We start from the raw sequence: 26,412 nt of genomic DNA, 5'->3' as shown, positions 1-26,412 counted from the left end.
GTGGCATTGTGGATGTGCATGTCAGCGTTTTTTTAATCCTAAAGAAATTAATTTTCTATTTGTTATTTTGCAAGTAGTGTGTTTATCTCATTTTTTCCAAATAATGCAGAAATCAGATTAGTTCATTTATCCGTGTGAGGAGAATCATAATTGATCTCCTCAGTTCAATCCTCAGATATATTTGATGGAATATAACTTGCTGTCTGCATGTGATATTTTGTACTTCCATGGCCATTCCCAACACTGTAGTGTGTTAAAAATGTGACTGAGTCTCCCCTCCCTCCAGGAGATGGGAAAGTTAAATGAGGACACGGGACCGCAGAAGCTGTGACTTGCCTGGCCTCTCCTGAAGAGGCTTTGGTGGCACCAAGACCCTCAAGGATGTGTCCAACCCAAACACCACCCATCCTTCCACCATCCAACAAAAAAAATGATTAATGATGTGTGTTAATGCTGCTCTTGACACCAGTACTAGCAAAGCCACCCAGAAGACTTCACCCGGTGGTGGACAGCATGGACACAAGGCCTTTTCACCATCAGGGGATGCCAGGAGCACATGAAAATCCAAAGATTGCTCCTAAATGTGAGATCTGTAACCTCCACCGTTAAGCAAAGCAGGCAGACGAAGAGGGCAGTCTGCAGTCAGTTATCTCTGGAAGTGAGGAGAGCTGGTGTCCAGCCGTGGGCTGTGGCAAGGCTGGGCCCTCTCGTGTTGAGCGTGGGCATCACAGCCGAGCATCCTGCTCCACCGAGCTCCTGCCCAGCAAAGCAGAGCTCCTGCTCTGGGCTCTTCCTTGGGATGATATCGGTGCTGGATTTCCCTGCTTATTTTACGGTGAAGCGTCTGTAATCGGTGATCAGTGGTTCCTCCGTAGCACTTGCACAAGCTCCTGGCAGCCAAGTAACGTATGAGCCACAAGCTGATCAAAATAATCTGGCGAGCTGCAAACCTTCCCTGTGGCAAAAGAGGTAAGGGGAAGGGCTGTGCACTCTGTGCAGTCGTTCATGCAAAACCTCTCAACGTTAGCTTTTCTGTATTTTATACAAATATCTCTGTGAGATCAAACCTACCTGTGGTATACAAGAACTTGCACCTACTCAGCTTGCTTGGTTTCTATAGGAGAAATATCCTGAGCAAAGGGTTGGGGAGCAGGAATCTCTCCAAATAAAATTTTTGTGTAGGGCTGAGTTTTTCATAATATACTGCCTTTTCTACCTGGAAAGTTTGGATGCAATTTTCTCTTTTTTTTTTTTTTTTAATGTGTCTAGACTGTTAAATGACTGGCAGCTGGTCAGCTAATGCTGATGGGGCTGCTGTGCACAGGGAAGCCCCACGCCTTCCTGCACTGGATGTGTAGTTGCTTGATGCCTCCTGGAAGCGTTGGATGGAGTTACTGAGCCTGAATTTGCCGGTGGTGGTGTGAGCACAGTGCAAGCCTGATGCACCACGGAGGTGTGTGCAGTAATAGTCTGCAGGTGATGTGTGTGCGGGATAAAAGCTGCTGTGTTTCTGCCTGGGAAATCACACTTAGAGGCATGGTGTTTCTGCAGTCGGGACCTTCTCCCTCGCTATGAGGGACCATCCTTGATGAAAAGGCATGTTTAGGATTGCCAGTGTGCAGGCAACTGGATATTGCTCGCCTGGAACTGCAAGTGTGATGGGCAGAGATGGGAAATGCTGGGCTCTGCAACTCCCATGTGCCTGTGATAAATCTTTCTCCCTTGAATTTGGGAAAGGCATCCCTGGAGTTTTAATGTCCTACCTAGCTGAGAGCGTGGATCCCTTGTGGCTTTGCCACCAGCAGCACAGAGCAGGGCTGTCTGTGGGTGATCCAAGCTTTTCTGGGCATTAAGTCTCTCTTAATTTTTCCTGTGTGGATAGAAATGAAACTAAACCTTGTAAAGTGAAGGAGTGAGGAAGGTGGGCAAGGGAGTAGGAGGAAATCCAGGCTGCTGGGTTGCAGAGGGGCATGAGCTGGGCTTGTGCTTGCCGAGTGCAGGAGCCCGCTTGGGTTGGCAGGTGCTTTGGAAATGGAAATATTTTATCCTGAGTTACGTAATGCAGCAGCATGTCCAGACCTGAGTTCCCTGCAATTTTCTGGCCCGCAAGAAATAATTTTCTGCTTGAAATATTAGCCTTAGCTTTGAATTTCCTAGCTCATATGGCATGTGCGATCAAATGTAATATCTGTATACATAACTGCTGCTGTTTGAACTTGAGATGTTTAGGTAAATTTATTTTTGTTTATAGCTGTTAGATGATGAAGAGCAAAAAACACTTGTTCATTAAAAATTGTATAAATACATCAAAACCTACCCTGACCTACTGGTTAGATCCAGCAGGAGGAAGAAGCTGCAGATCCTTCTCTGTGTCTGATTGAAGCAGTAGGTTGTAAATGAGGATTTGAGGTGGGATAGAGCTGAGGTGCAAATTATCGGTGTTCCTGGCTTAATATAGTTTCAGTCTTTATCCCTAAATGTGGAGAGGCCTTTGCAGCTGTGGGTAGTTTTTTTTACCCAGCTCTTTGGGTAAAAACACTGGCTGGATGGCCAGGCTCAGAGAGTTGTAGTGAATGGAGTTTACTCCAGTTGGCGGCTGGTCACAAGTGGTGTTCCCCAGGGCTCTGTGTTGGGGCCAGTTCTGTTTAATATCTTTATCAATGATCTGGACGAGAGGATCAAGTGCACCCTCAGTAAGTTTGCAGATGACACCAAGTTGGGTGGGAGTGTTGATCTGCTTGAGGGGAGGAAGGCTCTGCAGAGGGACCTGGACAGGCTGGATTGATGGGCTGAGGTCAGTTGGATGAGGTTTAACGAGGCCAAGTGCAAGGTCCTGCACTTGGGCCACAGCAACCCCATGCAATGCTATAGGCTTGGGGAAGAGTGTCTGGAAAGCTGCGCGGCGGAAAAGGACCTGGGGGTGTTGGTTGACAGCCGCCTGAATATGAGCCAGCAGTGTGCCCAGGTGGCCAAGAAGGCCAATGGCATCCTGGCTTGTATCAGAACTAGGGTGGCCAGCAGGACTAGGGCAGTGATCGTGCCCCTGTACTCAGCACTGGTGAGGCCGCACCTCGAATGCTGTGTTCAGTTTTGGGCCCCTCACTACAAGAGAGACCTTGAGGTGCTGGAGCGTGTCCAGAGAAGGGCAACGAAGCTGGTGAAGGGTCTGGAGCACAAGTCTGATGAGGAGCGGCTGAGGGAACTGGGGTTGTTTAGCCTGGAGAAGAGGCTGAGGGGAGACCTTATTGCTCTCTACAACTACCTGAAAGGAGGATGTAGCGAGGTGGGGGCTGGTGTCTTCTCCCAAGTAACAAGCAATAGGATGAGAGGAAGTGGCCTCAAGTTGCACCAGGGGAGGTTTAGATTGGATATTAGGCAAAATTTATTCACAGAAAGGGTGGTCAAGCATTGGAAGGGGCTGCCCAGGGAAGTGGTGGAGTCACCATCCCTGGAGGTATTCAAAAGACATGTAGATGTGGTGCTTAGGGACATGGTGTAGTGGTGGACTTGACAGTCTTGGGTTAATGGTTGGACTTGATGATCTTAAAGGTCTTTTCCAACCTAAATGATTCTATGATTCTGTAATTCTGTAGCCATGCATGGGTCTGCATCACTTGGCTGCACTAAACCTGCTCCGATTTGACCTGTTCTGATTTGGGGACAGTGGTCCCCTAACCATGGCTTATAAGCAGGACATGCCCATGAAGCCTTCTGATGCTTCTTCAGGCTACAGGAAATGAAAGCCCATGAGTGAGACTGGTGAGGAGAGAAGGTGATGCCATGATGTGCCATGCACTCCCTGCCCTGGTTGTCGCCTGGCTGTTCAGAGATGTGAACTGCTGCTCCATGACTCCTGCGCCTCTAACTCAGCAGAGGACTGAGATACCACGGAGGTTTAGAAACAATGAGTTATTTCTGTTTTGTTCGTCTAAAATGAAGGCGTCAAAACATTCTTTTAGACATGAAAGGTTTTTGACTTCAGACAAAGGCTGTCCATTGTGTTTCCTGAGCATGCATTATCTTGTGATCTTCAGGGAGGGTAAAGACAGGCAGAGGTGGGCACACCTTGTGGTCAACTGAGAAAGGCTTGTTCTTTTGAAGTCTCCCACTCTGCTTTTGGCTCTGTGAGCCAAAACGACTGGGGCAAAATCATCATCGTAGAGCCTGCTCTCATCATGCCTAGAGGTGGAAAGTCTTCCTTGAGCAAAGAAGTCGAGGGAAGTGCCAGCAATTTCTTCATCACCTAAAAACCTCACTCATACTTGCTGGTTATTTTGTGCAAAGGCTGGTCCTAGTGTAAAAGCTGATGAGGGACAGGCAGAATTGTGGTTTCATCCATCAGAAGGAGAACTTGATCACTCCAAAGTAATTCATGTCTCCCAGATAGTATTTGAACCTTTGCCTTGTGTTTCTGCCACTTAATTGGTAGCCAAAGAGGCTGAGCATGGCATGGTCAGAGATGAGGAGGAACCCTCTGTGCCCATCTGAACTAATGGGTGAAAAAACGCTGCAAAAAGATGATAAAATAATTGGTTCAGATGATGATAAACACTGTCAAGTAAACCAAAGTGGGACAGGGAGAACTAAAAGGTGAATGTAGCAAATGCAGGGAGAGGACATCATGTAGGGGAATAAACTAAAACATGCCTGGATATCTTATTCCCTGAACCATATATTTATTGTGGATGAATGCCTTGCCTTGTGGCTTGTGGTCTTTCTCCTTGTGTGTCTTTCTCCTCCATCATCTGTGCTGCTGTTCAACATCTACAGGCAGTGAAGAGCCCACAGCAGGGTGAAATAGAGGACCAAGTCCTGCTGACCACGCTAATGGGAGAGTTTCTAGTAACCAAGACACTGGGAGAAGTGGGAAGGACTGGTGCATGTCTGCCTTGGCAGCAATGCTTGCTGCATGGGGAAGGCAGCCCACAGCTTCTGTGCCTCCTTTTTTGGGTGTCTCCATGGGAGCTGGAGCTTGCTTGTGTGAGCTTGCATGGGGGGAAGGAGGGGTGAAAGCCCCTGGCCCTTGTGCTTTTGTTTTGAGTGGATCTCACCAATCTTTTGGTTGCATTGGAATTAATCATTGAAAAATACCAAGAGCATTTACTGCACTGTCTTGCCCAAGTAAAGCAAACCAGCTAAGCCTGAAATGTGTCCTGCTATCCTTCGGCTGCGTTCCTGCAGATGGACCACCTCTCCGGGTGGTCGCCGTGCTTTGATTCACCCCTCTTGGCTCCTCGTTCCTGCCTGCAGTGACTATGCGTGGGGCTGCGTGATGGAGTGGAGCTGAGCAGCTACCCAAATGAAATAAAACCCTGCAAAACCCTGGTGGGAACAGCCCAGGGGGCTCATGAGCCACGAGGGCTGGATGGGGTGTGAGCTGTGTAAACTGCCACTGGGGAAAAAGGCTGTGAAACGCGATTTTCTGCCCTGCTGGCAGCCTCAGGCTCTGCTCCTGTTTCATCTCATGATGGGGCATGTCCCTGTGCTGTAGCCAGCCCTATTCATGATTTAAACAAATGTGGTGAGGGGTGGCTGAGGCATGGACAGGCATCCCGTCCCCTGCCCTTGCTGCAGGGTCTTGTCTCTGCCAAAGGGTGGGACAGGCAGCTGTGGCCCTCATGCCTTCAACCACTGCAGTGATGCAAGGCAGAACCCTGTGCGTGCAAACACCAGAAAACAGAAAGGATAAAAACAAACAAACACCAAACCCCAAAACCAAGCAAACAGTGGTGCACTCCCCCCTTTTTTTTTTTTAATTTTAAAAGCATATAATTCAAAGTGTGATGTATTGCTGAGATGCACATTCCCCGACCGTGGCAAGCAGGGCAGAGGTTGAGACACATCTTCCCTGGGGAGAGGGAGGGTTGCGTGAGCCTGAGTCAGCAGCAAAGGTCACTTGGCTGAAAGGCTCGGCTTGCAGAAGGAGAAGATTTCGTAACGGTAACTGATGCAATGTTTCTGTGTTCAGTGCTGACACTGTGGTAGGTTAGTGTGTGTGCACGTCGGAAGGAGAAATGCCAATTTTGGTGAACAGGGGAATGACAGGGAAGCAATGGTCAACCTCACCTGCCCGCTCCACCTCCCAAATTACTTCTCTGTCTTCCTTGCTGCTCAGTCTGTTGCTTTCTCCCCTCCTGTGCCTCCACATCTTGTGTCTCTTCAGTTCTGTCATTTAATTTCATCATTGCGTTGTTTGTTTTATGGCCTTGGCTGATCTTCCAGTTCCCGTTTGGGGTCATTATCACATATGATTAGTCTTGGAGCCTAATGAAGGGGATCAGACATAACTCTAGGGTATGTCTGAGCCATTTAGTGTTTCTGAGCTCACAGATCTGCAGAGGAAGTTTATTTTTAAGCTTCCTGAGAAGATAAATTTGAACGTTGGATTGTTTAGGGTACAAGTAATAGAACTGAAATCCCTCCAGGGGGGAGCAGTGCCCTCCAGGATTTGAAGCATCCCAAGGATAATTATTCCAGTACTGAGTAAGTCTCATTAGTCTTGAAATAGATTTTAGTGGATGATCACGTTTTTCTTCACGTTGGCTAGTGTGAAAGCTTGAAACTGTATATTAACATTTAGCCTTCATTGTAACAGCACTGTCAGTGTGTTCTTAAAACAGTTGTTGTTATCCAGTCCCACTCTGGGAAAGCCAGGCATGGAGATACAAAATGATTACACAAAATAACAACCCCAGAAGATAAAAAAGGGCATTTTTTGAGGCTGCTCTTTAAGGTCCCACTCTTTCACTGTATTAAGACACAGGAGGGAGCTGCAAGTTGTTGCATGTCAGAGCAAGGTGAGGTTAGAGCATCCTCAGCACAGCTCCAGCTGCTGCTGTTTGGTGGCACTTTGCAGGGGACCGTAGCTCCAGCTCAGCAAAGCAGCAGCAGAGCAAGTGCCATGCCGTGCCACTGGCCCAGGTGAAGTGACACGTCCATGTAGTGACTCAGCCATGTCCCTGCTAACCATCTGCTGATGTGATGCAGATCATTAGTCACTAATTGCTGTGGTTACCCTTTTTTTTTAGGCTGCTGGAAAGGCCAAGGATCACATAGATGTGGAGCAGCTGAGTCAGTCTTCCACCTCTTTTGCCTTCATGTCCACCAGGCTCTCGGTGGTGCTTGGAGAGCTGTTTCGGTGTGCCCTGCCAGGCAGACCCAGACTGTCTCAGTTTTATCTTGCACTCTCTGGCTGTTTGACTGTAGGCCTATCACAGCTGTATGGTGGGACTGGTGTCTGTAGCTGGGGCCTTCTGGTGTGCAGCCACAGAAGGCAATGAACCCTCCCAAGCAAGGACCTTTGGAGGCAGCAGGAGAGGGCACTCTGCCTTTGGGCTGACCACAAGAAGCTTGTTTCACCCGTGCTGCATCTGCTCCCTTTGTCAGCTCTGTAAAAACCCTCTAAGCAATCTGGGGCTTTACTGAGGATAGCAATTTCCTAATACTTTTTTTATTATTATTTTTTCCCCCACCCATCTCCTATGCTTCTTGTCTTTGGCTCTATCTCCTCATCCGGTGCCTAACCTACAGGTACTGGTGGGTTAGGTACCGATGCTCAGGTATCGCCTTACCTGGTATCTCAACTGATGGCTTGTAAATCTGTCTCTCTACTGACGTCTCTTATGCCATTACCCTAGACCAGTCTTGAGGACAGGTCTTCGATGCCACGTGTAATACCTGGATCCTCCTGGACACAGCTGGGTTTGGACACTGCCCTTCTGCTCCCTTGTCTGTGGGTTTTTCTGTCTGCCTAAAATCTCCAACTGAATCTCTTCTGCCTGTTGTTGCTTTTCTCAAAGGTTACAGAACCCTTCTCTGGTCATGGTGTTGGCAGCACGCCGGGTGCACTAGAGGTGGAGGTGTGGGTACTCATCCCTCATGCCTTGCTCAGCTGCAGCAAACTACATTTACCTGTTCAGTCCTCCCGTACTTTGGGTTGCCTAAGGAAGCCCTGTTGGTCTTCCCCTGTGTAGGCAACCCTGCCCATCTCCTGTGACATTGCTGAAACATCAGCCTCTGCATCCTGCCAAGGAGGCTGGACTTGGTGGGGGGAATGTGTGCTGGGTACCCCCCAGGCTCCTCTACGTTCACTTCCCATTTGAGCTTTACACCAAGCAAGCTATCCTCACAAAACTAAAGAAAATTATCTTAGTAGGAATATTCCTAATACCATCTATTATTTCTTCTTTTTAAAAATCCTCTCTTAATGTACTTCAGCCCAACTGTTAGCCGATAGAGTTTTCGATTCTTGGAGAAATAAGGAGGGGGGTCAGCAGAACTGCTAGCTCCAGTGGAGCAGCTCAGAGGATCTAAGCTGGTGAATGGCTTAAGTACTGCACTGAAGGTGGAATTCATTTTTTCCCTTACATACCTGGCTTAAACCAGCTGTCTCAAGATTGTCTGGTCAATGGAGAGAGAAAAGGTCTTTTCCAACCTAAATGATTCTATGATTCTCTTTTATGACTGTCCACTACAGTTTTATCAAATGAGCTCATTCTGTCTTTAAGGCAAACGCTGCTGCTTTTATTTTTAAATTATTTTAATTTCCGTGTCTGTTCTGCCCCCATGTGCCCCCCAGCCCTGCTCCGTGCGTACCCAGCACCTGCCTGGAGGAGCTCCCAGACGGTTTCTGGGTATTGTCCTAACAGAAATAAATTATGCGTTCCCCTCGGGCAAGGTGGTAAAGTCCACGCTGTCCTTTGGAGCTGACACAGTTAAAAGCAAAACAAACATTGGGGAAATCTTAAGAAATGGTGTCTGGGGTTTGTGGAGCCTTTCTCCAAAAGCTGAAAACCAGCATCTCTAATTCATGGGCAGCCAGGTGAGATGGCGTGAAAGCCAAAATGTGGCCGAGGTTTCACAGCAGCTGATGTTGGACTACGTGGATGCCCTGGCTCAGAGCGGGAAGGGCTCTTCTCCCTTATCTGGGGAGCCATGTATGTGCCAGGAGACCTTTGTTCTGAATATTTGGAGGAATAAAGTTCAGCAGGAATAAAAGGGCATTTTCCCACTGCCTTGATTCACATCGTGTCACGCTCTCTCTCTTTCAGCTGCGTAAATGAGTATGGAAGATTATGATTTCCTCTTCAAAATTGTTTTAATCGGCAACGCCGGTGTGGGGAAGACCTGCTTAGTCCGTCGCTTCACTCAGGTAAGGTTGGCCACCTCTTGGATGTGGGATGTTGGGGTGGGGACGGGAGCATGGAGCCTGTGGCTGTGCACCGAGGGCTTTGGTGGCATTGCAGCTCTGCAGTGATTTGTTGTCCATGCTCTTGGTGTGTGCATCACCTATAGCAACGTACTGGCACAAGCAGCACATCTGTATCCAGTGCTGTACTTAGCCCTGTTGGGGATCTTGTGTTGGAGAGAGCTCATCTCTCTCTGAAGATGGAAAGTCCTTTCTGAAAGCCACTGGGAAAAATCCTCCTGATTTGAGGTGCTCTAGACTGGTTATAAGGACCAGCACATCTCCTGGTGTGCTCCCATGTGCCTTCTCCTTCCCATCCCTCCTGCCGCTGCACAAAGCTCTCCCTGTTATTTGTCATTAGTAGATAATTAAACAATCTGGGTCCTGGGCTGTCAGTCCAGTGTCTTCTGTTAAACACCAGACCTTTTTTTTGTGGCAGAATAACAGGGAAAGGACCAGGCTTCTGTGATCGGGGGCAAGAGAAGGTTTTGCATGATGCACTATAAAACATAAGTTGTGGGGTTTTTTTGCACTCTCCACTAGGAATTGTCAGCAATTTCCCCCTTCACTGTTAATTTTAGTTTTAAAGCTGTGGTGATGTTAAACACTCTCCAACTGCATGTGACAGCCGATGGCAATAAAGCTAGTCAACCCCAAAGCGTTAACCACAAAAATCTGTGGCCAATTCTGCTGTTTGTGCTTTGGCAGTGCAGCTATGACAGGGGATGGATGTTCCCCAAAATCAGCATGACTTTGTAGACCAGAAAATCAAAAAGCTCTGTTTATTTTTTGTTTGTTTGCTGTTGCTCCTTTCCGATGGTGCTGCAATCAAATACCACCAGCATCGTACGAGCCCTTGCCGTTGCTGTGGCACGGGTAGTGGCTGGCTCCGTGCTTGTCTCCTGAAATGCTGTGCAGGGATGTGGCCCCGGTGCTGCGAGCTGCCAGAAATGCCTTTCCATGCCGTGGCATGTGGTGGAGAGGAGAGGGAAGGCGTGAGGTTGCAGGAGCAAAGGCATCTCGTCCCACGCAAGCGCTCCCACCTCTTTCAAGGCATTGGGAAGTGGGACAGAAGGTCTCCATCTACCCTTCCCCTGCCTCTTCCAACCACACAGAAACAGAACGGCTTTTCACCTCTCTCTTTCCCTGTACACATCCTCTTTTTCTTCTCTTGTTTTCCTACCTCTCAGGTCAACGACTTGCTACACAACTAGGGATGTGTAGGCAGCGAAAACACTGTGGGGTTGAATTATGGTAACCTTTATACTGGGGAACTGTCACATTTTTCTCTCTAAATGTGATGGAAATAAGTGTCTGGGGAAGGGGACAAGGGATAAATAGTTCTGGGGATTGGCACCCAGAGAGAGCTACAGAAACTTACTTAATGAAACTCTGTTTTATTTCAGGGACTTTTCCCACCGGGTCAAGGAGCCACGATTGGGGTTGACTTTATGATTAAAACTGTGGAGATAAACGGTGAAAAAGTAAAGGTAGGAGCCTGGTAGTTTTCAGCCTAAACTCATGTGGCAGTACCATAGCTGAGGTTTCTCACTGCAGAAGGCCCGTGGGCACGTGGGGAAGCGCAGGGCTGTCTGGCATGGCTCAGGCAATGCTGGGTGTAATGATCTTTGCACTCCTCTCCACAATTACCATCAGGATCATAACAGTGAACCTCCTCTAAGGGAGAAAATGGGAAAGGGGAGATCTTGCAAAATTCTGTCCTTGCTTAGGAGACACTGAGATCGGTCCTGGCTGGGGTTGAGGAGGCACAAAGAAGTGCTTCAGTGCAACCTCCGCTTACGGCATTTCTGGTAAACTGAAATCTGTTGCATTCCCACTGGAATGTGCTTGGTGAAGGTCTCCTATGAGCTCCTGAGATGGCTGGTGGAGGAGACCGGGCTTCTGGAATTGTGTGGTTGTGCACAACGAAGGGTCATCTTCCACTTCTGCTGAGTTGTGTGGATTTGGGAGAAGTTGAGATGGTCACAATACTGACGCTTTGCTGAACAGGCTGAAGTGAGAAGGGCAATGTCCACATTATTAACTCTTTCACCCTCCAAAATAGGGTGGTTGCAACCAAACTGCTGCTGGGAAACTGTCCTTGTCCTGCGCTAGCTCCCAAACTGAGCCTGAGCATCACTTGGCAGAGAGCTACTTTGCCTGGGTCAAAACACACCAGGGACCAATCTCATGCTTTAATGGGATCCATGGTTCCGTTCCAGCGCCCAGAGACGTTGGCTGCCACCGCTTCGTTCATTAGTAGAGATTTCGCTACAGCTACTGTGGTGCTCAAGAGGTGAGAGAAGAGTATGGTTATCTGAGCCTCTAATGTCAAGGTGTCTAGGGTCCCTGAGCTGCTCCTGGAATTACTCTGCCTGCATTAAATCCAGGTGCATCAAAGTGAAAAACGGGTTTTTTCCCCTTGCTGCCTTCACCAAATCTAGCAGTAAGCAAATGGGAGAGCAGCAGCAGCAGCGTGACAGCGGCTGGATGTGACATTGAGACCCATTTTTAAGTTTGTGCTGGGATGGAAACAGTGGACTCCTGCAGATTTTCAGCCCTGGGTTTTTTCACCTGTATTTCAGTGCAGAGGTTTTTTTGAGAAGAAAATCAGGTGGTGTGTTCCTAAGTTTAGGACAGATTTTAAAAGCTGTGATCATGTCAGCAGGCTGCCACCCCATAGGTGTGAGGAGCTGTACAAACCTATGGCAAGTGATGGTCCTTGACCAGAAGACTTTCCACTCGAAGCAGGTGAAGGACAAGAGGTGTAAAAATCTTCCCCTGATAAAGACCGAGTTAACGTTCAGCACATCGCTGTGCAGGTGGGACAGAGCAGCAGGCAGGAAGGCAATGATGATCGTGTGTAGCCCCTGTGGTGTCAGTGCTTAGTTCGGTGGTTGCGATGATCATTAGCTGGCATCTGGTGGAGCGGGGTCGGCTGGGACATGGATGCTGCTTGTCCGGGCTCCTCGGACAGCAGAGATGCTTCTTTCTGCCAAAACCAGCTCCAGTGGAGCAGCTCAGAGGGTCTAAGCTGGTAAATGGCTTAAGTACTGCACTGAAGGTGGAATTCATTTTTTCCCTTATATACCTGGCTTAAACCATCTCTCTCAAGATTGTCCTGGTGAATGGAGAGAGAAAAGCAATCTCGAGGAAGATGAATCCCGTCCACTTCAGACACATCTCCTTTCCAAGCATCTGGTTCCCTGTCAAGTACAGATGGAGACTTAAGAACATCGCTTTTATCTGAGGTCTGGTTTTTGGACAGGTGAACTCACCCTAAGGATTTGTCTGCACTTGACTTGTTGCTCCCATGACGTAATCCTGTTTTAAGACTAGCTTGGACTGAGGAAGCAAACTCCTTAAAGTTGGGAGCAGTCGTGCCAACATGGGCTATCTCAGGAGGAAGGACAGTTCAGGGAAACTCTACAAGCTAAATGCAGACTTGTCAGCGCGGTAAGCCCCTGCTGCCCTGCAAATGTCTGATGAATGCACAAGTGTCCGCCCAAGCAACAATCTTAATCACCTTGGGGCTGGCTTGTGTTTCACAGAGCGTTAGCAAGCGGTAGCTGGTATACCAGCTATATTTCACATAGCAGATAATGAGTTGTTACATCCAAGTCTCTCTCCTAACTCCACCAGTGGAGTAAATTGGAGTCGCCGAAGCTCAGCCACAATGACCAAGCTTGGGAGGAAGCTTAGCACGATGCATTTAGGCATTTGAATGAGCCTTCTGGAGTATGAAAGGCAAACGGCTTTCTTTCAGGGAGTGATCTTGTAGCTGAAACTTTTTGAGTAAGCAGTGCTAGTGAGAATAAACATTTAATGAGCGGGAAAAGCAGGAATGACTCAGAGCACAGGGCAATAAAAATGACATCTCAGTCAAACGAGGCCCTTCTGTGACTGCTAGCTCATTTCACAGTGCCCGAGCCGTGACTCTGCTTCTGTGCTGGGCAGCATCTCCTGCACGTCTGCTGGGATCCAGGATGAGAGCGCAAAGCTATTTACTGAAAAGGTTTTCAGACTTGAAAATAAATTATATATTTCCGGTGAAAAACACTTCCCAGCATTCAAAATTGCATTTGAAAGTCAGTGGAGAGGGACTTGCTAGCACGAAAGCTGTGTGCAAGCCATATCAGATATGAGCGGCTACTAAAGCTTGCTGACAGATGAGCTGAGACAGCACTGTGCAGTTGAGGGGGCTTTTGATCTGCCTGGCCTTTTCCAATAAAACCAAGAATATGTACAACACCTTTACTAAGAGGCTACACAAATTCGAGCCAAGTAGACAGCAGTTCTCATGCTGGTCAAAGCTAAGCATCCTCAGTGCTGCAAACCGAGGGCTATGCTGTATGGACCTGTGATCTTATTGTACTTTGAAATGTTCATATGCATATAGCTAAATGTATGTGCAAATGTTGGGAGATTGAGAAGCATCAGCTGGCTCCAAGAAAATAAACATCTAGGTTTTCTGCAGGCTGAGTCAGGCACCGTCCTTTGGTTCCTCTGAAAAAATGATACAAGTAAAATGGTTGCTGTGAAATATTTTATTTGGCAGAAATAATCAGTGGGGTGAAGTGCGAGATGTGCAGTTTGTATGCAGGAGGAGTTTATCAGTGGCTGTGAGGTCAGGGGCTTTTTCCCTGCCTTCTGCACCCAGCTCACAGGTAGCCTCATGGCTGCAGCTAGTAAGAAACCCTCTCCCCCAGGGCAATCCCTTTTGCTTTCCATGTCTGTTATATTAAAGTGCGGAAGAACGTATTCACGTCAAGTTTTTATCAGCTTGGAGATCTTCTCAATAAATGCAAAACATATATAAGCTGGAGTTAACCAGTAGACCAAGCAGTAAATGTTTTTCCTGGGAAATAGCTGAGCAACAACAAAATTATCTGTATTTTTCCATCTGCCAGAGTTTGGAGGCTGGTTTGTTTTAATGAGGACTCGTTCATTATCTGAATTTCATGTGCAAGTAACTTGATGTATGGTTTTGTGTGTCACTTAACCGCAGGTGCCAAGTTCAGCTGTTTAAATACAGCTATGCCAAGAGATTAAGCACAAAGGTGCCCAGGAGCTGTGAGCCAGCCACAAATTACTTTCTCTGCAAAAAAAAAAGTACTTTTTCAAAATCATACCCCATGTCTGAAAGCTGCTACTGGGAGCTCTCATTTCAAACTAACACATTTATGATGAGTAGCTGGTGTAGTTTGACTTTGGAACTGGGCAAGAATAAGGTTTTCTCTGTTACGGGCTGCTAAATATACGGAAAAATCTCAAATACTTTACCTTTTTCTTCCCAAAGTACACAGGATTCTGGCTGGAAATCAGCCTTTCACATATTTAATTCCAGGGAGGGGTGCTTTAAAAAAATAAAAGCTGATGGAAAGAAGTACTCTTTTATGTTGAAATGTTTTAATTTTGGATGTTTGTTTCTTTGACTGCCTTTTTGAAGAATTGAGGTTTTGATGACCCACCAAAACTATCAGATGGTCAAATTATAAAAACTATGAGTGTAGATTGTATTGGGAAACGTATGTTGTCTTCCTGGACCCAGAGGGTTTGGCAAACACTCATGACTTCTTTGATATAGTTAAGGACACGTCAACCAGTTCTACATGTTGGGAAGGCAGGCAGCGAGCAACTGGGTGAGATGGCTGAAATTGTAGAGAGGAAACGTGTTAGAGTCCTCGGATCAGCCTTCAGCTGAGCTCCTTGGTCAATCCTGTGGTTTCTACCCATCAGTGCATCATCTCAGGATAACTATAACTAGCTTTGGGAGCTAGAGGAGAGACTTTCTTGTTTCTTCTTGGGATGGATGCTGCTGTTGGTTGGACTTCAGGGGCAGAAGTGACTTTCTCCCTCCAGCACCTGTGTTGTAACTCCAGGCCAGCAGCTCTGTGCACAGCAGAGGGAGATCCTAGAAGTCGCATGAAAGCCCGCAGACCTGTGGCTTCCAGGGGCCGTTGGCCGCAGTGCCAGCTGATTGTGCCTTGCATTTCAATCCACAAGTGCAGGAGCGGAAACAAAAAATGCTGGGGGAGGGGAAGCCAACAGGGAGAAGAGCTAAGTGCTTTCCCAGCATTGGTTTTACCCTGAAGGGTTTTTTTAGGTCAAAACAGCATTGCTATCAAATAAAAAAAGTTAAATAATTTTTTTTTCCCCTTTTACCATCCTTCCTTGTTATGCCAAAAGCTGCAGATCTGGGACACAGCAGGACAAGAGCGATTCCGGTCCATCACGCAGAGTTACTATCGCAGTGCTAACGCGTTAATCTTGACCTACGACATCACCTGTGAAGAATCCTTCCGGTGTCTCCCCGAGTGGCTGCGAGAAATCGAGCAGTATGCCAGCAATAAGGTCATAACCGTGCTAGTGGGTAAGTGATGATCGTCCATAGTGGGGTGGTGGTGCGATGAAGGGGCGAGCTGTGTGTGTTAGGGGTTTGGTGGCAGATAGAAGTGTTAGCAGGAGGAAAACGTGGCATCTGTGTGAACTAGTGGTGCAGGATGCTTGAACTGGTGCAGCAGATCTTGTTGCCAACCAGTTGTAACTGCAGGCGGGCACAGGGTACAGCCGGTGCCTTAAACCCAGTGCTTGGACCATTCTTTATGCAAAGAACCCCAAGATGCTGATAGTGATGTTCAGGACACCACAGCCGCTTCTGGAAGTGTGGGCCTGTCTCAGGTCTAAGGCTATTGTGTGCAGAGGTGGATACTTCCCACCAGTTGGTCCCATATGGGACTGAAGTGTTGATGGTGCAGCTACCAACTGAGCTAAGAATAGAGCAGTTTCCCATGTGACTCCCAGCTTGGATCTCTACAAATGTATAAGGATCTGCTCAAGCTGGGGTTGGCTGTGGGTTGCTGTGCCCCATTGCTGTGGGACAACCAGAGTCTTGTCTTGCGTGGGTCAGGATCTGGGAACCACATCAGGACATGATGGTTGTGTGGATTGTAGCATTCGTAGGTGGGGCAGAGCTGGAAAACTGGATATTTTTGCATGGATTTTAGGGAAACTAAAAATAAATAACTGAATGTTATGTTAATCTGTAGAGCTTCAACTCAAGCTAAAGCAGACCTCAGGCCATCTGTCTGCTACAAGCAAGGTGAAGGTTATTTTGCCTACCCATGCTTTTCCATGCTCTTCTTTCAGCATCTGATAGTTAGGACCTGGCTTTTAAAGGCCCAAGGATATATAAAGAACAATGAAAAAATAACCTGGGGAAAGCCAAAAAGTTTCATACTGCAGTGTTGTTATTTCCTTTAATAGTTTGTTGTTTAAAAGAAAAATCTAGAGGATTGTAAAATGTGTTTAAGGTGGCTTTAAAAATCTTTCGAGTTTTACATGCCCCAGTGGTATTGCAAGTGAGCCTTGGGATTTAAGGAGCTTCCAGGCAAGAAACTCATTACACTGTGTACAAATGGTGCAGAAATAATTAGTAAATGACTAACAAATGTATATGTGAATTTCTAGGGAGCATTAACTTAATTATCAGCATCTACAGTACAAAATATAGATAACAGCCACACCACTTTGAAGATGGTGACACCCATAGACCGCTTGTGTTGAGTGATAATTTGTTTAGAAAGGTACCTTTAGTGTATGCCGCGGGTCTAAAACTGCTTTATCAGGAAGGAAAGGGCATCTCAGATAAGAGGAGGGCAATGAGGCATGCCTTGCCAGTGGAAGTGCAGTCTTCCTCCCACTAGTTCTCACAAAATCGCTGGTAGAAGCGAGGCCAGGAGATGTTTCCTCCTGAACCTGCTGAGTCTGTGGACACAGCCCTGTGTTATCGTAGGTCCTGATCCGTTATCTTTTTTGTAAGATTAATTTATGATAAAAACATCATGTTTGAAGTGAAGTGGCCGGTAATAGGGTATAATCGTATCAGACGCTTGTTTGAAGCATTAATCAACTCTGCTAAACCAAACTCTCCAAGGGAAGGGGCCAGTTTCTCGCCCCATCTCGCTCTGCGAGTGCCCCCCAGGCCCATCCCTCTTGAGCCTCAACAGCCAAATCCTTCATGGGAATAATGAAATAGGAAAGCAGCCTTCTGTGCCAGGCTTCTTTTAAAGCTTGTAATGACATGAGAAATATCACGTTTAGTGTCTCACATGCTATAATTGACATTTTAAGTGCTCCTCAGAGCAAGAACAGGAGAATTTTCAATAGATATTAAAATGGAAATCCTTTAATGTTGGTTGATAGCAGAAAACAGATGCACTGGTGCTAAATTAAAGCTAACTGACTTGGATGTTCACGGGGCATATTCCATTAAATGAGCTGATATTAAATGAACTTGATCACATGTATCAGGGAATCCATTATTTGGAGAGGAGAGCAAGCACTAAGTTCCACATGAAAACCACTGTCCATACATATATACAACACCAAACTCTTCTTTATCCCTTATCAACTTATGTTTCTCTTGTTTTGGAAGTCAAATTAATTCTTTTTCTAAAATCTTTTATCAATGCAGGTAATAAGATTGATTTAGCTGATAAGAGGGAAGTCTCCCAGCAAAGAGCTGCAGAGTTTTCTGAAGCGCAGGACATGTACTATCTGGAAACCTCAGCAAAAGAATCCGATAATGTGGAAAAACTCTTCCTGGACTTGGCCTGCCGGTTGATCAGAGAGGCACGACAGAACACCCTTGTGAACAATGTCTCATCCCCCTTACCAGGAGAGGGGAAAAGTATCAGCTACTTGACTTGCTGTAATTTTAATTAAAGAGCTGGCATGTGATTTCCCCTTCTGCCATGGGCCAAGAGGATTTTTTTTTTTTGCTGAGATTTATCTCCTTGAAGGGAATTCCTGCCACTTTGACCCATCTGACTTACCCTGAGTCAGGTTGCAGACCTGGAAGCATGGCAGGCTGACGGCTCCAGCTGCATGGCAACGTAGCAGAATATAACACGGTTTAAAATTCATTTTTTCTTGCAGTCTCTGGAGCATGTTGGGAAAAGGATAGTTGCACAAATGCTTCATGTAATGCAGAATGTGAGCTATTGCATTTTCTTCTATGGGAGACTAGAGCAGCCTCTCTTGAAGAAGATACTGAAGAGATCAAAATCTCTCTTACAGAACAATGTGTTTGGTCCTTTTTAAAATTAAAAAAATAAGAAAAAAAACCCAACAATGAACACTGACCCTGGACTACACCGGCAATCTTCTGGGCTGCCAGTGCGTGAGCTCTTAAGACATGTATATAGCGTCTGCCCCTGTGTCTTCATGGAGGACTCTGGTTTTTGAGATAATGTTATGTCTCTCATCTACAGGCACTTTCATGAACATGGAATTTAAAAAAAAAGTTGCATATATCAACATTTTCAAGATTTAAGAAGACATGGATATAGCTCAGTTGCTCCCTTTGGTGCTAGCAGTTCAGCAAATATTGCATAGACCAAATGTAGTCTTACTACATTACTGTCCTCTGAATGTGTAACTTAGACTGGTTAGGAAAAAACACTAATTAGCACTGTTCATAAAAAAAAAAAATCTCGTTACCTCTTTTTCTAGGCCTGAACATAGTGGGAAAGGACTGTGCTGCTTTGATATCCAACATAGGATGAAAAGATGTTCCAGAAATTAAAAAACAAAAACAAAACAAAAAAACTGTCCCTCCTCTAATTAGTAATATCCTAATGTAAAAAAATTAGCCTTGGGAAACATTGTTGGTGGAATTGGAAAAAGCACACCAGACAAGACCAAAATCTTGTGTATAAGGGTTCAAAGAGCACAGTTTGAAGTGGCAGTCTGCAATATGTCCAGCTTAAAAATAAAGCTTGTAGATACAGTTCTTGTTGAAAGGCAGGCGTATGATTTTGTAGAGCTTTTTTTATGCTAAGTGGAAATAGCAGTGGGTTGCAAGTGGTATCATTCTGTTTGACCCATCCAGCACTCGCCTTGTGGAACTGCTCTCCAAGACGCTCTTGAAAGTATCTTCTTGGCATCTAGTCTCCTGCTAGAGTAGCTTTCAGGTTCAGGGCTGTAGAGTCACTTAATTTTCTTGATGCTTTGTACTCTTAATCTCAGACTCCAGTGTATGTGTAACTGTTTAGGTAATTTCTTTCTACAAAACCCCTGAAGCGGAAGCACTATGGAGTTTGCGATGTTATTACACCTCTAGTGCCATATGTGAATAATGCATTGCAAATTTACATGTTGACGTTAAAGCAAAATTGGAAGATAGTGAATGCGCACATGAAAAATGGGTTTTAGAAGTTTGAGTTCAGTTTAGCTCATCTGGATAAAACTCTCCTGGCAATTCCATTGCTGTGATATGCTGTAATTTAGAGTTAATCAATTTAATATTATCTGGCATTTACTGAAGATTATAACAGAGCTTTTGTATTGACATAAAAAGCTGCCAGTAAGTACTTCTTGAAAAGAATAACAATAAAAAAAAAAGCATTTTAAAATGCTTTTTCACATTTTCCTGGAAAGACTTCTTTGGGCTGTCATGTTGTGCCTTTGATCTGTAATGGGGAGCTGACTCTGTGTCAGAGAGAAGGGGGATCAGTGTGTCATATCGCCATTTTTTAATATTTTCCTGCTATTTTTTAGGTCACTTTCTTCTTTTATGACTAGTGGTAAAAAGGAAGATGTAGAAGTTGTGGTACAAGGCTTGTTTGTCATTTAGGTGACACCTAGCAAAGTGCTGCTGTAAGTGTGAGATGTTGGGGGATGTCATCTGCTGGGCTGGCCTGTACTGGTCCTTTTCAGTCTCTGCTCATGGTGTAATCCAGAGGATTTAGAAATACGTGGGACTTGGTGGCTTCTGCTGTGCTGGACTGTGTGGTACAGCCTGTGCTGAAGAGCAATGTCTGTCTTGAGCATTCCCCAAATTGCCAAAGGCAGCCTCAGTTGAGTTTGTGAAGACCACCCAACTCTGAGACAGCTGATTCTGCACAGCTTTTTAGGTAGCTGTTTAGAGCAAGGCTCAGGGTGTTACATGTAAGGTAATATTCAAGTTAAAAATCAATACTACATATATTTAATTTGTAAAAGCTCTTATTCTCCAGATGCTGGATTTGTCAGCATATAATTGATAACAAATAAGGCAGGGCTGTTTGAGTTAATCAAGGAGGAAGGAGACTGCCCACTAAAACACCTGTGGGTTCCTCTGCCTGATTTCCAAAAGCATCAAAGCAGGGCAGGGACTTTTCATTTGTGCTGAGTACCACTATAAATGCATTTTGAAGTGCTCTTTGCATCATCACTTCTGGAGGTGGAACTATAATGCATCATCATGACCGAACAAGCTGAACCAGTCAAATAGCAGAAACTAACTTTATTTTCATGGATATTCACTTTGAGGTTTCTGGAAGGCTAAGTCTCTTTTTCCAGTGCTTTCCTAACCTGTAGGTGACTATTTTGGAGACTAGCCTCCTACCAACTTCCAAGCATTGGTTCTTTCTATTGCTAATAAATCTTCTCCTTGTAAGGACTCCATCTCCAGACAGCGATGTGCTTTTGCAGTGGGGTGGAGTGCTGCAGTTGGGCTGATGTTACAGTGAAGTATCTGACTTCTGCAGGGACAAATGTGAAAGGATTCCTTTCAAAATTTATTCTGTGTAGACTTAAGAAGTTGAAAGGAAGCAATGGTGGTGCGTGCAACATTTTATAAGGTCATAAGCCAACATTGTAGTTTGAAACTTGCCTCTTTTTCTGCAGTTAACAAACACACTGCCTGTTGAAGAAGTGATATTTTATTGTAGTAACTCCTTTGCAGGAGTTATTTTTCTACACCTTCGAATATCTCGCTAGTGCATACAACCCACCTCTCTTTATAGCACTGAGGGCTTATCTTCTCTTCTACAGTCTGGTCCACTGCTGAAGGCTTCCCAACTAGAAGAGGAGCTTTATCGACTGCTAATGACAACTCAGTGCTGTGGCATAGTGATCAAAGTCTTGAAAAATAAAAGGAGGTTAAAAAAAATACAAATCCCAATTATCTGACAATCAGCTCTCCAACTATGGTCAACACCTTGCTAGATGAGTGGATTTTTGGGAGACCTGTCAGTAAAAGCCTTGTGATGCTTGCTGGGTCAAGTGTCCGAAAGCCATGCAGAATTGATATAATGGGGCCAAATTTGACTGGAAATGTTCTCTGCTATCAGGAGAGCAAAGCATTGCTTTTAGTGTGGTTGCTAGATTTCGATGTGTTTTCAGGGTGATATATTCACAGTCATGGAGTAATCTTCTTATTTCTGGGTGGATATTAATTTTTATAGTAGTCCCATAATGAGACCTTTTCTTGAAATTTTTTAGCACAATGAGTAGCTCCATGCAGAAGCCAATATTGGATAGTCAGCAGATGTTTGCTTTATCTAGCAAACCTGTTTGCAGAGATTAGTAAAAGCATCTCCTGAAAACTGGATGGTCTAAACTGTGTTTTCCAGTTCAGACACTGATTCAGTCAGGCTGATCTTGGGTAAACCACCAAATGTTCTGTGCTTCAGATCACTGTATGTGAAGTACTCGCCGGTATTTTGTATCTGATATTTACACTGCAAGTTTGCTGGGACAAGCCATGACTCCCTTCTGTTCCTGTTTGTGTTCCCCGTGAGACACCAAGTGCTGGAGAGAAAAAAAAAAAGCCCTTCAGGTCAGAGAGTTATGATGGAAAAAGTGAAATCATGAACTCTGTAAAGAAGGGGACACTGGGTGCTTCTTCCTACCTCTAACACTGAAGTCCTGATTTGATCTCCAGGTAAGTTGTTTGAGTGTGCAGTCAGATATATGTGTTTGTGCTGAATGGTAAATGGCTTTGTGATCATTATTTAATGAAAACCACACATGACAAATTGTCAGGCAAGGTACTTTGTTCTTTGCTGTAGAAGACATGAAACAGCCCTGAGAATCTGTCAGCCTGCTGGTGCTGTTTGTCTTTTTGGAAATAGCTATATTGGTAACAGCTGGCTCCTGCTAGTCGAAGTTTAGTGGTTAATGGCTATTGAATTCCTTCAGCATCAGTAATAACAGCAGCAGACTGAGGTTGACACAGGAGACAGTGATTTGAAAAGAGGGAAAGTGGAAATTAGTGATATAGAAGCATGATGGGTGCACACACATGAGACAACAGTCTTTCCTGAGCTTTTGCTGACAAGGGATGCAATTAGTTATAGTCAAACCCACTGGGCTTTGCCTCGTTCATTATCCTTAAGGACTGCTGTTTGTTCAGCTGCTTTTCCACTTGTCCTCTCTCTTCAGTGTGAAGAACTGTCTGTAAATCAGGCTTGAGATGTTGAGCTGGCATGATTTCTGTAGTCAGAGACTGAATTCAGTTGGAAAACAGGTGAAATTCTCTAGCTATTAAAATAGGTTGAGCAGACATGCAGGATATGCTGCCCTTTGGGGACCTGTGGTGCCATTGTGGTCGGATATGGCTGGAGACTATCACAGAAACCCTCTCCTGGCTGTGGGGCAGACTGAGTGCTATAGCCCTTTGTGCAAGGGGAGGATGACTGTGTGGAGCAGAAAATGCAAAGTAAAGGGATGGTTCTACTCAAGATTTCCTCAATCCCATCCTCTTTTAAAAAAATGCATCTGTCACTTAGATTTGGATTGTTCTGGATTTTAATAAGGAATGCTTTGAATTTGAGTCTCATCTGAGCTGCTTCTGCATTCTGTTGTTTTCAATATCAAAGTACCCAATATCCTTGTAAGTGTTGCCCCTACCAACAAAGACCTTTTTGAGCTTATTCAGTTAGAAAAGGTGTTTCTAGAGGACACTTTGTGAATTCCTAGTGAGCAAGTATGGAAGCTCTCCGAAATGTTGATGACCATAAGGGCTCATCAGAAACCCCCCTGGAGCCGAAAGAAATATTCTAATCAATTCTAGTAGTGAAAGCCCAATGAAAGATGTTATATCAAAATGTTTTCTCCCTTAGTTTTTTATAAACTTTCCTTATCTGAACAAATTTGGCTCTTGAAACTAACCTTTCTTTCCTTGTGTCAAGTCTGTCCTCTTGTTGCAGTGGGTAGTAATTGCTCTAGTTACTGTTCACAAACAGCAAAGGATCATAATTTTGAAGGACAGTCTTGTTTTCTTATGATGATGAGTGGTGGGGAGACACTCACTTGATTTCCTATAAGCGACTAGTGCATCCTAAGCAAAACAGCCTCAACTGGAACCAGTCATGTCTTTGAAATGTGATCACCCACTCGAGCTGTAGTTAAATGTACCATAAAGGTTCCACATCTCCCATTTGCCTCAGTTTAGGATTTATCTTGGCTAGGAAAATAGACAACAGGGTAATCATGCTGACCGTGATGCAAGGCTCCCAAAGTAGCCTGCTGCATTGCTCTGACCTACCTTGCTAATCACCACCTCGCTAAACTGACCCAAAGTCTCCTTTTACTGTACTATATCTAGCCGAGATAAGATTGCTGGCTGTCATCACCCATGGATGCCTTCACACTCTTTCCCCTCATGTGAATGAGCTGTAACTTAAACCAGAAGTAAAAACTATGCCATGTGAGTTGAGTGTGGGTTTTGTTGGTTTTTTGGGTGTTCTATTTTTTTTTTCCCCATGTGGGGAGCCACAGATCCAGAAAAAAAATATTCTAATTTCTAATGTTTGCCCCTCCAAATACAGTCAGCTGGGTGACTGGGGAAAGATAACCCAGATATAGCAGAAACTGAGATGGCAATGAGTATACTTAAGGCTGTAAATGCCAGTGAAAAATTAGACTGGTTTTAAGAGTATAGCTAGGGTTAACAGCTCAGCTCATCTGTCTGGATAAACAGGAGCTGGCTGTACTGTACTCAGATATTGTCTCTGTTTCCACATTAATAACTAGCTATTAGCACTTCCTGGATGTGATCACATTTGTTGAACCAGTTACCCTTTTCCAGCAAGCTCAGAAGATAATTTTAGCTCTGGGTAGTGCTACAATTAAACTCAAGAAGCAGATGCCAACTCTGCATTTGCACCTTTGCTTTTTCCACTACTGCTTATCTTGGGGCAATGTTCCCAAGGACATGCGTGCTTGTGAGTGCACCGCAGTGGTGTCCCTGCCGAGCATCTCCTGGAGTCCAGCCCTGGTCCACAAGCACCTGACATGGCCAAAACCCATGTCAGTCATGGTTTTAGCTGTGCATAGTTCCCTGGGGGAGAAGGGATACTAGAAGTACTCTTATGCTTTCATAGGCAGCGATCAAGGGCTTTGGTGTGTCTGGTGTCACATGAATGCAAGCCTTGGAGCTTTTCAAAGGCTGATTCTTCCCGTACCTTTCATCCATGAATCTGCTCCTTCCCAATACTGCTCATGCCTCAAGCACTGTGGAGGTCTCAGACTGGAAACAATCCTGGTTGCATGAACCACTGGATCAGACTCCTGCTTTAGCTAGAAGGAAGAGCATCTGTGGCTCATCTTCTGTGCCATGTTGAGCTTCTTACTATGAACATAAACCTAACTAATTTGATAAGCTCATTCTCAGACAGGCCATCCTGTGAGGAATGTTTCCCTTCTTATGGGACCAGTACAAGAGATTGAGATGTTAAGAATCAGTCGGGGTTTGGTGCAAGTGAGTAAATCTCCAGTGAGCAGGTGGATGCTGCTCTCCATCCAGGGAGACTTACGGCCGTGTGGAGGAGGAGAGTCATTCTGAGCTGTCGCTTGGGTGGTGGTGTGAATATCTCCGAGGGTCTGGGTTGCATCATTGGCACAAGCTTTAGTAAATGTAATGGCCATGGTGTCCCCAGCAGCCAAGCCTTTACGGAGGGGGGAAGTGGAGGAGGGGAGAGTGCTGTTTTGACATTTTAATGGAGTGAGAATAAAATGTTTGGTCTATGGCAGGGAGAGCTGCTGTGACTTCAGGCACTGCTGTTGTCTCAGCTCTTGCAGACTGTTTGGAAGAAGCCTTACCGCTGGCCTCCACATACAGTCAGCACTGAAAGGGGAAAACCCAACTTCTTAAGCCAACATTTTGGGGGAGAAAAGGCCATCTAATGAGAGTATGGAGGAAGCCCAGCGCTTGTTGCTATGCTGGTTTGGAGTGACAAGTATATCTCTGGATGTTAGAGAAGTAGTTTAAAATGTGCCATGGTTTTTAGCATAATAAGATGCACTGCAGATATGTCACATCCATTTCATTCCCCACAGCTGTTTACAAAAGGAAAAAAAATAAACCCCCTGAGATTGGAGCAGCTGCAGTCACTCAGCTGTCAATATGCGACAAGGCTCTTTCTGCTCCTCTTTTATTTCCACTTCACTCTGTTCTGCTGCACATATTTGGCTGTTCTGTGAATTTGCAGATCATGAGATTTTTTGCAAACTGCCTTTGATCTATAAAGAAAGACTCACCCAGCTCTCATTTGAATTCATTAATACTTTGAGTAGGCATTTTAATTTTATGTTTACTGGCTTGTTTCCCTTTGTAATGTTATCTAACTGACAAGTTCGTTGTGCTCTGCATTACCTTTAGGTTTTTGAGGCTAAAACGTTTCCTCTTTCCTGAAAGTTATGATCATTTTTAGAGATGTTATAAAGGCATCTTCATTTCCTCAGAAGAAAATCTGAATTACTCTCAGCTTTGATTCCTAGCAAATCCATATTGAAGCATGTAATTCTCTTTACAGCATGAACAAAGTATGTTTTATACCATCAATTGTAGTTTGAATTGTAGTTTAAAAACCTGCTTAAGCACTAAAAGCAGCATTTTGTTTGCAACTTCCATGCCAGGGAAGTCCCAGTATTAAAGGAATTTCCTGGGTTGGAATTTTTCCCACAAAGGTCTCCTGTCTTTTCCCCAACGATTGTGAACTTAGCACAATGTACAGAATTTTAGAAAGAACCCCAATTCCTAAACATGTGGCCAGAATGATGAGGAGAGAATGTGTTTCTTGTTGATCAAGCACAACCATTTCAGTGGAGAAAATGCACTACAGCTGGTCGGACCATTGATCTTGAGTTGCTGGGGTGGTGCTGTCTTTGGGAAGGGTATAGGTGTTAGCAAATCACCAAACTGTGAATCATTGACTGTCAAAAGCATTTGGCTTGTCTGTTTTTTTGGTTTTTTTTTTTTAAGTTCCTGTTGTCAAGTGTGGTACAATGGGGTTGAGAAAGGAATGTATTTTCGATGACCAGGATGATGAATGTATGATGCTTCATGTTTATTTGTAATGTCCTTTTTATACTTAGAAATTGCTTACATATGTATCTGTATGTAAATAAATGTTTAATCCTTTCCACTTGGTGTTTAAAGTGTTTGATTTGTT

At 45.1% G+C, this 26,412-nt stretch overlaps 1 protein-coding gene across 2 annotated transcripts in view; it reads left to right on the top strand.

The window, feature by feature from the left end:
• RAB30 (RAB30, member RAS oncogene family) overlaps positions 1–26,385 on the top strand; it is a 53,465-nt gene extending 27,080 nt beyond the window's left edge. For both annotated transcript variants that reach the window (XM_072850784.1, XM_072850785.1), the window contains exons 2-5: positions 9,051–9,151; positions 10,594–10,677; positions 15,377–15,560; positions 17,664–26,385. In XM_072850784.1, coding sequence (XP_072706885.1) covers positions 9,059–9,151; positions 10,594–10,677; positions 15,377–15,560; positions 17,664–17,914 — 612 coding nt within the window. In that variant the 5' untranslated portion in view covers positions 9,051–9,058 and the 3' untranslated portion in view covers positions 17,915–26,385. The remainder of the gene's footprint in view (positions 1–9,050; positions 9,152–10,593; positions 10,678–15,376; positions 15,561–17,663) is intronic.
• The last annotated feature ends 27 nt before the right edge of the window (positions 26,386–26,412 follow it).

Source organism: Ciconia boyciana, chromosome 1 (assembly GCF_034638445.1).
Source record: "Ciconia boyciana chromosome 1, ASM3463844v1, whole genome shotgun sequence".
Lineage (NCBI taxonomy): Eukaryota > Metazoa > Chordata > Aves > Ciconiiformes > Ciconiidae > Ciconia > Ciconia boyciana.
This window is presented reverse-complemented; position numbering and strand designations above follow the sequence as displayed.